Source organism: Tursiops truncatus, chromosome 4 (genome assembly GCF_011762595.2).
Source record: "Tursiops truncatus isolate mTurTru1 chromosome 4, mTurTru1.mat.Y, whole genome shotgun sequence".
Classification (NCBI taxonomy): domain Eukaryota; kingdom Metazoa; phylum Chordata; class Mammalia; order Artiodactyla; family Delphinidae; genus Tursiops; species Tursiops truncatus.
In genome coordinates, this window is record NC_047037.1 from 48,458,015 (window position 1) to 48,472,378 (window position 14,364).

At 36.5% G+C, this 14,364-nt stretch overlaps 1 protein-coding gene across 1 annotated transcript; it reads right to left on the reverse strand.

Moving 5' to 3' along the window:
* Positions 1 to 648: 648 nt before the first annotated feature.
* On the reverse strand, positions 649 to 4,342 carry RPL22L1 (ribosomal protein L22 like 1). Its single transcript, XM_004325734.3, has 4 exons — positions 4,299 to 4,342; positions 2,535 to 2,627; positions 2,256 to 2,377; positions 649 to 906 (listed from the first exon to the last, which is right to left on the reverse strand). The coding sequence occupies exons 1-4, from the start codon at positions 4,305 to 4,307 to the stop codon at positions 762 to 764; spliced, it is 369 nt and encodes a 122-aa protein (XP_004325782.1). The 5' UTR covers positions 4,308 to 4,342; the 3' UTR covers positions 649 to 761.
* Positions 4,343 to 14,364: the final 10,022 nt, after the last annotated feature.

A 14,364-nucleotide genomic window follows, 5' to 3' on the forward strand; every position in this document is an offset into this window, starting at 1 on the left:
GTATTAAAAACAACAACAGATGAGTACCAAAGAACTTGTTTACAAAACAGAAGTAGAGTAACAGATGTAGAATACAAACTTATGGTTACCAGGGGATAAGGGCAGCGGGGGTGGGGTGTGGGGATAAACTGGGAGATTGGGACTGACATGTACACAGTACTATACATAAAACAGATAACTAGTAAGAACCTGCTGTATAGCACAGGGAACTCTACTCAATACTCTGTAATGGCCTATATGGGAAAAGAATCTTAAAAAAGAAAAGGAGTGCACGTGTATAATTGATTCACTTTGCTGTACACCCGAAACCAACAAAACATTGTAAATCAACTATACTCCAATAAATTTTTTTAAAAAAAAGTATTAAAGGGGGGCTTCCCTGGTGGCGCCAGTGGTTGAGAGTCCGCCTGCTGATGCAGGGGACATGGGTTTGTGCCCCGGTCCGGGAGGATCCCACGTGCCACGGAGCGGCTGGGAGCGGCTGGGCCCGTGGGCCATGGCCGCTGAGCCTGCGCATCCGGAGCCTGCGGGAGGGGCCACAACAGTGAGAGGCCGGCGCCGAAGAAAAACAAACAAAAAAAAGTATTAAAGGAAAGCCAGCACCATATAAACAGCATACACTTAAATCAAAGAGATGAATGCTTAACATACAGAGTAATGTTTTTTATTCACTGATAAACTGAAGGTCCATTTCCAGATGTTTCTCTTGTATACTTCATTTGTTTTGTTAGCAAGCAAAGCCCTGAAAGGGATGGCTTCATCTAGTCCTCAGACTCGGATCCATCTTCATCTTGACTAATCTGGAAGTAACGAAGTTCATAAGTCTCCTTGTCGGATGCAACCACACGAAGCCAATCACGAAGATTGTTCTTCTTAAGGTATTTCTTGGTGAGGTATTTCAAATACCTTCAAAATAAAGACATGAATTTCATAAAATACCTACTGTGTAAAGGCTTATTATATAAAATATGCACTGTCATATTCGTCTTCTGTGTTCCCAGTTCCCTCCAAAATCTTTCCTTTCATTTGTATTAAGCATTAGCAAGGTTGCTAGGGATATAAATATGGCAGCATCTCAACCCCAATTAAAATCAGTTTCTGCCCTATCAAAACCCTTATTTCTCCCCTCCCCAAATAAACTTTATGCTTAAGAGCGTAATAGTAGTTTCCTCTTCTGTCTTACTGCCACATTAGATTTTTTAAACAATATACGATCTTATTCTTCAAATGTTATGTACTAAAATGTCAACATTCTCCTCCCCACTATCAACCTCCCTAACCTTAATCCCACCTTGGATAAACAAGAGGCAACCCGTCAACAGCGCTGAATCCAATTCACAAGTTTAAGATTATCCAGTCTTGCAACTAGCATATGGCTCAGTCCTTATAAAAGAGCTTACAGCAGGCCTAATTTCACCATTCCAGCCATTCTCACCATTTACATTTTACAGCAATCCTGAACTCGCAAGCATTTGTCTCAAGCCTCCCTGCCCTTTGTTAATGTTGCTCCCTGTTAGAAATACTTCATTCCACTGGCAACGCTAAGCTTATTCTCAGGTTCTCTGCAAATTCTTGCTTTACCAATCTCTACCTTCAATGTAACAGTTACAGTACTGCATTTATAACAATTATCTGCATGTCTATAAGATCCTTGAAGACAGATGTGTCATCTCCAAATACCTAGTGATTAATTCATGACCACAGCTAACATGCACTGCTACCACCTTAATCCAAGCCACCACTTCCTACCACAACAGGCTCGTAAGTCTTCAGTTTCCACCATCAATCTTCCTCAGCCACAACAATCAATTCCTTAATTTGCACGGCTCACTACTGCATTTCATTGAGATGAAGCTTCCCCTGACCACTTTATACATCAACCTTCTTTATGCACTTACACAGCACTTATCAACTACTTAATATTGCATTTCATTCTCTCTCTTCTCCACTATAATTTAAGTTCCTTGGTAGTGGGTACTTAGTCTGCTTGGTTCACTGCTAGGCTACTCAGTCCTGCAAGTGCTGCCATGTATTATTTACTATTTGCCAAGTAACTTGAATAAACGAAAACTGGCTGCAACATCAACGTTAAAGACTTTACCTTTGATTGGCTGCTTCTACTAGACAACCAAAACTAAGAAAGTTGGGACACTACTCCCAAGTTACACAACAGATATGTTTCTTCAAACGTATTCTAATATTAAAGCACCCAACATTGTTAAAAAAAAAAAATACCATGGAAAACAAATACCAACCTTTTAGAGAACTGTTTCTCAGAAGCAACTGTGATTTTACTCTTGAAGCGTTCAATGTGAACGACATTCCCAAGATTTCCAGTTTTTCCATTCACTTTAACCTTCTCCCGTAGAAACTGTTCCTATTTTAAAACAGAAAAAATGCCACACTAGGGAAGAAAACCCTAGATATTCACTAGGGAAGGTACCCTAGGAACAGAGCTTAGGTTAAAATCAAATATTACATACACAATTCATTTTTAAGATGATAAAAAACAAGCTGAAGAGAGTGATACTTACAAAATTTCCAGAATCAAAAATTCCATCTTCTACTGGATGAGTAAGGTCCAAATTAAACTTCCAGGTTGACTTCTTAGGCTTCTTGTCTTTCTTCTACAGAAAGTTAATATAATTATGGCTCTCTACAAGAATTTATTCACTTTATATACAAAATCAAAGATCTGTATCAGTGCAGTATTGTACAATGAGGCTATATACATGAAATGGTGCAAAATTCTAAAAAAATTGCTTAATACTTATCAGATATACCCTAACTTTTTTTAACCAGGCTATGTGTAGGGGGAGTACACTCATTAACTTGGTTAAAATCAAGTTTCATGAAATCCGATGGAAATTTCCCGTTCACCACATAAGTGCCTCACAAGTGCAAAGCTCAAGAAAGCGCAAAGTATATGCTGAGCTACTACTAGTTTCCTTCATCAGAAGATTCCAAAGAATTCTATTTTGCAAATGGAAAAGAATAAGAGAATCAATCTACTTTCTACTACAAGTTAAAACTAAAAAATACAAAACTAAAAAATACCCACCTAGCTTGGTTTGAACCGCTAACCAGGCCCATTTTGTTCAAGTTATCAAGACTTAAGTTTTGTGGGCTTCTATTATTGATATTTTCCAGACCACAGATGTTCAATTTTAAATGACTAAAGGCACTACTTTAGTACTGCCATGCCCACTGCAGATGGGGAAACAGGTAGTGTACCACCTAGTCCAAGCTCAGCTGCATGCCAGAATAGGATATTCTGCCCACTAATGTGTAGGGAATTCAATCCTTAATGCTGTTATGGGTGAGGAAAGGAGAAGGGAGAGTTACCTTTAAAACATGCATTACTTAAGTTTTCCATACCCAAAACTTTTAGGCCAATACCGCGGAATAAGGCTACACGTAAAATCCAACCAAATGGATACCAAGCACTAAAGCCAGTTTGTTTTCTTAGGCAGTGGCATACTTTGTGCCAAAAAAATTTATCCCGAACTTAGAACTGGTAAAAGAGAAGACTAGGAACTGGCCTTGCCTGGTTAATTTATACCTTTGTTGGGGCATCACTTAACTTCAGAAAGGCAAGTAATTTATCTGGGGGGAGAGATAAGCCCAGAGGGCTTTGGACATTATCTACTTTCGTATTTAACCCAGCAATTTTACCCTAACATCAAATGTTCTTTGGACCGGCTTTAACGTATTACTGGTTCCCTTATTAATAAATAAAGTCTCTGAAGCATGTTCCTTTTCTATTTAAGAGTCGTGGCTTTCACCTTTAAAAAAAAAACTCGTTATGAGATAATGAAGAAACTTCTTCCCCAACTTAGTTTTAAAGTTCTCTGAAACTTCTGCAACCGCGGCTATCCCGGGAGTTGAGTGTCTCGGGTCCCCCTCCGCCCTGGCAAGGCCATTCGACCGGGCCTGCCCAATTACCCACATTTGCTTCCTAGTGCAAATAAACAGGTTATCATCGGCGTTACCAGGCACGAGGGAGAAAAGCAATGGCCCAAATTCTGTCCCACTAGCCTCGTTCACCGTCGTGCCTCCTCCTTCCCTGCGCTCCCACGACCGCCCATCCTAACCCAATTCTGGGCCCAGCTCGAACTCCTCCAGACCACATGGCAGTTGCCAGGAGTCAGAAACTTATAATCTTAACATCCTGGTTGTGTTCCTGACCCAAGTCTCCATTTTTATCCTCGACCTAGAGTTTGACGCTCCCAGCTCGCCAGCTGCAAAAATCATCTACATCGGAGTAATATTCTCCCAGCGAGACCAACGTCACTCACCACGGCCATCTTGCACGCCGGCAGCGCGATCAGAGAGAAAGCGAGGGCCGGCGGCACATATTTATAGCAAAGCGTGCTGCGTCACGCGCCGAGAACGTAAGATCGCCGCCTCCCGGAAGAGAACTTGGGAGGAGCGCGGAGGCTAGTAACCCAGGAAACCGGGGGCGTAGCCTGGAGGGCAGTAGGCAGTCACTTTTCCTGAGCGCCCACCAGCGGCGGTAGCTGAAATCATTCACGATTTTACGCTGGTGACGACAAACGCTGGTTGACCACAGAGGTCTCTGCGGTTGCTTGCTGGGAGGCCGCTCCAGATGCACACACCCGAGGGATACAGGAAACATTTTTCACTAATCGCCTGGATCTTTTTTCCAATCAGGTCAAGGCAATGTCTCAGGTTCCTTTGGGATCTCCTGTCTTATGTTGCAATTATAATCTTCCAGCCAAAAAAAGTATTTCTGTATATATGTTTTTAAGTCTTGTTTTCTAAATGACTGTTGAGGGAAATCAGTGTTTCAGGGAGCCAAAACAAACTTAGTTCTTGAGGGGAAAAAAAACCCCAAAACCAAAAAACAACCCCAAAAAACCTTTCAGCGAAGAATACATAGTGCTCACTTGTTCACACATTGTGTGTAATTTATTCTATTTTATAGGTTTTAGAGTTAATCCTAGGACTCCTAACTTTCATCCAAAATGCCTCGCAGTTAATATTCAAGGAATATTTGCTGAGACCTAACTACTAAAATGTAAAAGACACACCAGGATGGATGTGCAGTGGTGATAGTCTCGATGACAAAAGGAAAAAAGAAGTAGTTTTTGAATTTTGAAGGATTGTAAGTTGACGTCGTTTCAGAAAAGTGGCATGCCTCTTAGCGTTTGCAATATTTTTTGGTGAGGTTAAACTGTCATGCGGGGGACCAGGGGTAGCAGATGGGGTGGACTTTTGTTGTTAATTTGGACGGTGACCCTAGAAAGCGACAGCTGTGTATTTCCTTTATGACACTGATTAGTAATAGTGAGAACTATACTTTAATGAAGCATACAACGTGTAGGTTCTAAAAAGAGGTGTTGAATTCCTAGAAGAAATACGTTTCAAGATTTTTTGCTTGTTTGCCTTAAGAACCACCATGACTTCATTTGTTTTCCAAACATTAAGGGGAAAGAAGAGCCATTGGCATTTTCTCCTTGAGGGCTGCCCAGGCTGAAAAGCAGAAATGATCCTTGTACTATTGGATGTTTTGAAAATAAGCCATTAATTGAGGCACTCATTACTTTGTTGCTTGTTTTTGGCAGGCTTCCATGTCATGACAAAAAATCCTTAAGAACTATTAAGCCATTTGTACAAAGTGGGTATTAAAAACAACATGTGTTTCAAAATAACTAGTAATCCCAAAATAACTAAATGGAAGTTATAACTGAAAAAAAACCCTCTTAATTAAGAAATAAAAAAACCTAAAAAATATATTAACCGGAAATATGCAGATAAGATAGTAAGGTTAAATATTGTAAATAACCAAATTTTACACAGGGTCTCTCTCCCTGTCTCTCTCTCTCTTTTTCTCTCTCTCTCCATGTATATATATGTATGTATATATGTATATACAATGCCTGTCAACACCCCATAGATATTTTTTATTTTGACAATAGATTCTAAAACATATGAAATAATAGGTGTCTAAAAAGAGCCAAGACAATTTAGAACAATGAAGGGAAGTTGTCTTTTCTGCAATTCAAATATAAGATCCTGTAATATATGATAGATACATTTCTGATATATTATAAACTTCAGTCATTGGATCTCTATGATAATGGAGCCTGAATAGAGCAGTAAAATAAAACATAGAAGGATATGGCAGATTAGATTCACAGGGAAACCCTCCCATATGTAGCCACCTTAAAAAACTGGCTAACATATAGTTTTATCAATAATTTCTAATGTATGGTTAAGTTGGTGGAAAAGTAAAAGAATTTTTTTGGAGACAGAAATGACCAGTCCTCATGCTCATACAAGTTTAGGGCTAGAATTAGGTCTGCTCAACTAGCATGAGAAAGCTCCAGCCTAAAAATGCAGTTTAAAAGTATGCTTGGCTTGGTAGTGCCAGGCAGAAGCAAATGCAAATAAGTATCTTTAATATATTTAAAAGCTAAAACTATTTAAAATACGATAAGGGAACCAGGGACAGTCGAAATTGGCCAGGAATTTTCTTTTTAAAAAAAGAACAAAGTAGAACTTCTAGAAATTAAAAATAGAAGATCTTTAATTAGAAAAGTGGATGAGTTAAACAGGAGAGTAGACAACAACTGCAGAAAAAATTAGTGAATGGGAAATTACTTAGAATAAAACATAGAAAACCAAAGAGATAGAAAATATAACAGGCAGGTTAAGAGACAAGGATGTCAGAGTAAGAATGTTCCAGTTATGTCAAATGGGAGATCTAAAAGGACACAATAGAGAAAATGGGGGAAAGGGAAAATTTAGAGAAATAACAGCTGAATTCTTAGATTCAGGAAGCGCAATAGACCTCAAGCAGGATGACTGAAAAGAAACGCACACCTAAACACATTGTAGTGAAACTTCAAAACACAAATGCAAAATTATTTTGAAAGCATCCCGAAAGTAAAACCAAAGTATTTACTAACAGGGGTTATATAAACAGCTGACTTCACATAAGCAATAATGGAAGCCAGAAGCAGAGGATTATTATCTTCAAAGTGCTAAGAGAAAATAGCTGTCTCCCTAGAACTAAAAAGTATAAAACTATCTTTCAAGAGTAAAGATGCATTTAAGACATTTTTAGATAACACAACGGAAAATCTGCTATCAGCAGACCCCCAGGAAAGGAACTCTGAGAAATATACTTCAGGATAAAGGAAAAGAATCCTAGAAAGAAGGCCTATGGGCCAAAAGAAATAGTGAGCAAAGAAAATGGCTAACTTGTGAGTGAATCTAAACAAACACCTACTGTATAAAAAAATAACATGTTTATTTTGTGGGCTTAGGGTGCTAGTAATGTTCTGTTTCTTGATCTTGGTGGCGGTTATATGAGTGTGTGTAGTTTGTGAAAATTCATCAAGCTGTAAATTTATAATCTGTGTGCTTTTCTATATATGTATATTTTACATTACAATTAAAAATGAGAATAGTTTAAATTACTGTATGCCCAATTAGAAGAAATGAATACTGAAAAATACAACTTAGAATTTACACAAGAAAAAACACACTATCTGATAGTCCTCTATCTTTTAACTAAATTGAATTTGTAATTAAAACCTTCCCACAAGAAAAACACCCATATAGCTTCACCAGTGAGTGCTACCACACATCTGAGGAAAAAATGATGCTAATTTTAATAGACACCTTTTATGCCCAAACTCACATTTGGTCAGCTTCCCTTTTTTTTTTTTTTTTAACATCTTTATTGGGGTATAATTGCTTTACAATGGCAGCTTCCCTTTTAATCCAGAAGAGGGGAGCATTTATCCACAGTTTCCTGTCCCCCACTGGTCAATGGTTATACATGGGGTGTTAACTGCCTTGTATTTCCAGGTTGTACATGTGTAAATGAGTGTTAGTAGGGAGATTCCCACGCCTCTCCTCAGAGAAGCCATAGAGATAAAAGGTGGAAAATATATGGGGAGACACTGCCAAGTTACACCTGCCCCAAATTGCCGCTCCCTTCTTCTTTCTCTTGAGTGGACAGTTCAGAAGTACATTCTAGGGCTTCCCTGGTGGTGCAGTGGTTAAGAACCCACCTGCCAATGCAGGGCACACGGGTTCAAGCCCTGGTCCCAGAAGATCCCACATGCCGCGGAGCAACTAAGCCCGTGTGCCACAACTACTGAGTCTGCGCTCTGGAGCCCGTGAGCCACAACTACTGAAGCCCGCACACCCTAGAACCCATGCTCCACAACAGGCGAAGCGAAGCCACCGCGTTGAGAAGCCCACGCACCGCAACGAAGAGTAGGCCCCGCTCGCCGCAACTGGAGAAAGCCTGCGTTCAGAAACGAAGACCCAACGCAGCCAAAAATAAATAAATAAATAAATAAATTAATTAATTAAAAAAAAAAAAAAGAAGTACATTCTACATCATTGCATGGAAGATCCCAGCAGGATTAAGCCTCACTTGTCCCCAGCACATTCCTTTTTGCTTTTGCTCTTTCCCACTTCCTGGTTCCTTATTTCTGTTACCTGGGATCATTTCCCCAAATAAACCAAATGTATGAAGGCTAAGACACCAAGTTTACACAAACTCTTTAAGTCATCAACTTGTTTATATTAGTAGAAATATTTATTTTAATATACTATAATCACAGATATATTATTAATAAAACCATATCTAGCAATCTTTTATGCAGCAAGTTGGGCCATTATTTCTAGTGGATATGCAATTGCATATGTACAAAATTTAAAATAATCTGCAGATAAATTATCAGAATTAATATGTGAATTTATCAGGATTGCTGGATACAAAGTTTAGGTATAAAACTCAATTGCATATCTATAAACCAGCAATACATTAGAAGATGAAAAGTAAAGAAGATATTTTCAATAACATAAATATATCAAATACCTATGAAAAAATAAAAAATGTACAAGACCTCTACACAGAACTATAAAATATAATTGAGAAAAATTAAAGAAGACTAAATAAGTAGACATTCATTGTGCCTTGACTGGAAGAACCAATATAATAAAGATGTCAATTCTCTCCAAACTGAATTATAGGTTCAATGTGATCACAAACAGTAGCTTAACAGATGTTTCTTTCCTTCCTTCCTTCCTTCCTTCCTTCCTTCCTTCCTTCCTTCCTTCCTTCCTTCCTTCCTCCCTCCCTCCTCTTTCTCTCTCCTTTTTCCCCTTCTTTCCATCCATCCATCTATCCATCCTTCCTTCCCTCTCTCTTGAAACCAATTTGAAAATTTGTATGGAAACACAGATACCAGAATAGCCAGAATATACTTGAAGAAGGAAAAATAAAGTGGGAGGACTTGCTCTATAGATTAAGATTATTTTAAGGATACTATAATTAAAACAATTGGATATTGTTTCATGGTTAGACTTACAGACCAATAAAATAGAGAGCCCAGAAATAAGCACACACAAATGTGTGTTTTTGCCATTTATGACAAAATGGCACTTAAGAACAGTGGGGAAAAAGTTCTCACAACCATCATTTTTTTTCTAATTATTTTTCTAATATGCAAATCCATGTACACCTGCAAAAACATAAACCTTGCAGTCAACGTAAAACTTTAAAATCCACCCTAATATTTTGTACTGGAAAGATTTTAGATATTTTAATGAATGTTTGTAATAGTCTAATAAACATTTATCCATGTAAGTACCAATATGTATTTTGAACCACACACACACACACACACACACACACACACACACACACAATGTTATGACATTTAGGCAAACAGGCTCTGAACAGAGTTTTCTGTCATGGTGCATTAGTATTTCATACATCTGCTTTTCCTGCAGCTCTGTGTCTGTACTGGGTTTGGGCATCACACAAAATATCTTACAGGATCAGATGGTGTACCTCAGTCTTACAGCGTTCTCTTTTGGAAGACCTCAGGACTGTTAACATCACAAAGGATCACACTGTAACATAGAAAGTAGACAGTATTCTGCATATCTGAAATTTACTTATTATTAAAACTCACTTTATTTGCTAGAAGCTTATTTATGAAACTGGAATCTGTAAATTTCCCTTTATCCAAACCTACCAGTATTCAATGTTACCACCATTCAAGCATTGTATTAAAAAAAAAAAAGATTTTGTATATGTAGGAAAAATACCATTTCATTGTTTTTTTTATGGAATTTTTTCTTTCTGCACCATGTGCTACAAAATGGAGCATGTTGAGTGTCATGAGGCATTGCACTACCCATCTCCAAAAAGAATCCTCAAATGACATTGCAGACAAACAGTCCTATGGAAGTAAACTGCACAGCTTTGACAAAGGATGTGCTATAGCCCTTCTGTGCAAACAACAGTCAAGTGCTGAGGAGAAACTTATTACTACTGAAGAATATTGCTTCTAACTCCTCCAACTTAAGAATGTTCTTCGTTAGATACTCATAAATGAAAGTTAAGGGTATCAGGCAGGGGAAATAGGAACTGAAGTCGCTGCTTGCCCTTTACTAATTTGATAGGAAAGCATGAAAACCTATGATTAAAAAAATGTATACTTGCTTCAATTCATCTCTTCTCTCAGTATGTATTTAGAAAAACCTAAGTAATTTTTAAATTATTTTTAACAATTGCAGTTTCAGAAGTAAGATTTTCTCGTTACACAGTGCCACAGGAATTCTGAATAGTTGATCAGCCTTTAAAATGAGAGCAAGTATCTTTTTTCATTGCTTAATTTTATTACTTGTCATTTTTAGCTTAGTCATTCACCTGTTTGTGTCCATTTGGAGTATTTCCACTTTTCACTACTATAGACAATGCTTGAGGAACTTGTAAATAACAAAATTATTATCCTCTTATGCCGAAAGAAATGCTCATGAAAGGAAATATAGAGAAGCAAAAAAGATAATGCATAAAAATATCTAAAATCCCACCTGCTTAGAAATAGCTATTTAATGCTTTGGGGCTTGAATGTTTATGAATGTGTATTTGTATATCTATATCATTTGGATTACACAAGTAATTACATACATTTGTAAATATTGGTTGGTACTATACACAGTTTTTTGAAATTTAAAAAACTTTTTATTTATAAATTATTTCAAACTTACTGAAAACTGTAAAAATAGTTCAAAACGCACACACATACATTATAAACATATAACTATAAATGCATAAAAATCTGGATAAAGAATATATAAATATATATGTGTGTGTCTATATATCCTTTAGATTTTTACCTATTGTTAGCATTTTGCTCCATTTATTATTTTTTCTTTACAGTATATCTATATATCTATAAATCTTTTTATTATATCTGCAATTTCAGTCATAGTTGAAAAGAAGTCAAGTTATAGAGAAATTCACCCATACTGCCTTCTAGGACTTAGTTTATTGTCTCCATTTGGACCACTGCTTCATTTGGAGTTTATTCTTGTGTATGTTGTATGGAATTCATTTTATTTTTTCCAAATTTATTTTTTCCCAATTGTCCCAGCACAATTTAGCTAAATCAACATTTGTCCAGTGGTTTGCAATACCACTTTTATCAAATACTAAATTTCTGTATGTATTTGGGTCTATTTCTAGACTTTATATTCCACTCTATTGGTTTGCCTGTTCATTTGCCAGTACCTCACTCTTTGCATTATAGAGACTTTGTAGTAGTTTTAATTTCTGGTAATGCTAGTCCCCACTCATAGCTCTTTCTTTTCAGTATTTTCTTAGCTATTTCTTGCATGTTTATATTTCCATAAGAACTTTTTAGCAACTTGCTTAACTCCATAAAAAAGCTTGTATTTTTGAGGGGGCTGCATTAAATTTATAAATCAAAAGAGGTAGAACTACCATCTCAATAACGTTGAAATATCAGCCAAGAATAAGGAATGTCTTTCCATTTGTTTAAGTCAACTTTGTGTCTTTCAGGAGTGTTTTATAGTTTTCCTCATATACGTTTTGAACATTTCTTTGTATGTTTCTTCATTATATTTCATCTTTTTGTTGCTACTGTAAATGAGGTTTTCCTTCCATTTTATCTTCTAATTGGTTATTTTTGTTTATAAAAACTATTGATTTTTGCATGTTAATCTTATATCCTGCTACTTTAATGAATAATTTTATTTTTTGAGTTTATCATTGATTACCTGGGATTTTCCAGGTATACTATCAGATCATCTGAAAATAGAAGTTTTTTCTCTTACTTTTACAAGTCTAATGTGTCTTAACTGTTTTCTATTAGTTTTCTATTACTGTTTTCTTAACTGTCCGATAGTATTGGCTAATACTTTCAGAACAATATAATAGTGGTCAAGATAGTGGGCATTCTTGCCTAGCTAGTTCTTGACCTTACTGAGAATGCCTTTAGTGTTTTTCCATTAGGTAAAAGGCTAGCTTTTACAATTTTACAAACACACACACACGTGGGCATGCACACACATACACACATAAAATGTTATATATACCATATTATCATGTATAAACGTAGATATATTTATGTTATTCATCCACCTGCTTTTTTTTTTTTTTTTTTTGCGGTACGCGGGCCTCTCACTGTTGTGGCCTCTCCCATTGCGGAGCACAGGCTCCGGACGTGCAGGCTCAGCGGCCATGGCTCACGGGCCTAGCCGCTCCGCGGCATGTGGGATCTTCCCGGACCGGGGCACGAACCCGTGTCCCCTGCATCGGCAGGCGGACTCTCAACCACTGCACCACCAGGGAAACCCCACCTGTTGTTTTTTGTTCCTTGTTTTCCGAGAGATGTTTTAAGGATGGGTATTGTTTTGTCCAGTTTTTTTCAGTATCTATGGAGAAAATAATATGACCTATCTCTGTAGACTCATAATATAGTGAATACTATTAAGAGAGATTTCCTAGATATTAACCTGTTTCTACGGGAGTGAATTAATAGATTTCATAATATTGAGTTATTCTTGCATCTCTGATATAAACTCCATGTGGGCATGGGTATCATTTTCTTCATGTGGGGTTTGAGTCTATCACTACTAGTATAGTATATTAGGATATTTGCATAAGCATTCGTATTTATTTTGGTTAACTTTATCAAGTTTAGGTATCAATGTTATATTTGTTTTGTAAAAATAATTTAGAAGTTCTGATTTTCTATGCTCTAAAACAATCTATGTAACTTTGAAACCATCTGGTCTCCAAAAGTTTGGTAAAATTCTCCAGTGAAACAATTTGCCTGGTTTTGGTTTTTGGCTGTTGGTTTGTTTTTTGTGAACAGTTTCTCTATTTCTTTTATTAAAATTGTTCTGTTTAAATTTTGTTTCTACTGAGGTTGATTCTAATAACCATATTTTCCTTAAAAATTATATCATTTAGGTTTTCAAATTTATCTGCATAGAATTTTTTATTTTCTCTGCATTAGTCACTCCTTGTCATTTCTCATTTTTTACATTTGTGTTTTCTTCCTTTATTTACCTTAAATTAGCCAGTGGTTTGTTAATTTTTCAAGAAACCAGAATTTTATTTTTTTAATTTGCTGTTTTTCTATTCACCTAATTCTGTTTTTATCATTTCTTCCCTTGTGCTCCCTTTTGGTTTATTTTGCTGTTTTTTTTCCTAGTTATTTGATTTAGGAATTTAATTCATTTATGTTCATTCTTTCATTTTTATTGATATAGGTGTTAAGGCTACAAATTTTCATCTATACTGCTTTACATGGATTCTGATATATAGTGTTTTCATTATCTTTCAGGAATTCTTTGTTTGTAGTACCCCTTTCATCATAGAATTACATAATAGGTTTTAAAATTTCCAGGTAGAAGAGTCTTTTTATTTTCTAGTTTTTTTTTACTTTAAAATATTTTGAAATAAATTTAACAAGGTACAAAACCTACATCTAGTTTTGTTTTTAATTTCACTTAGGACTGGTATCAGGGTGTTATTTTTAATATTTCCACTTTATAGAAACTGTTTTGTGTCCTAAATGTCCTTTTTTTTCCGAAGGTTCCATGTATATATTTTTTTCTCCAAGATTTACCTCACTGAATGTATAGGAATTACAACGAACTAGAGTGACAATAATTTAAGTGAAACACACACATAAACTGTGAACCAAAAAAGGCAGACACACTATCATTATTAGGTAGATAAACCTCCATTCTCCCAGTTAGGATCTTTGTTGCGAATCTGATAGCAAATGTGGTTGCCGAGCCTTTGGGGCCCTCCTAAACACTGGAACACAAGTCATTGTGATGCCAGGTAGTACCCGTGGGTGGCGGGAAATTATTTTGAATGGACTCAGAAATAACTCTCAAATTGGAAAATGGATTGATAAAACCTTGTAGGTGGGTTCTTTTGAGCTGATACACATCCAGTGATTGTAACTGATCCTGCTGAATGTACTGTGGCAATGGATACTTTAAGCTCCCAGTGGAACACACACTTTAGACAAGCAGTAGGGT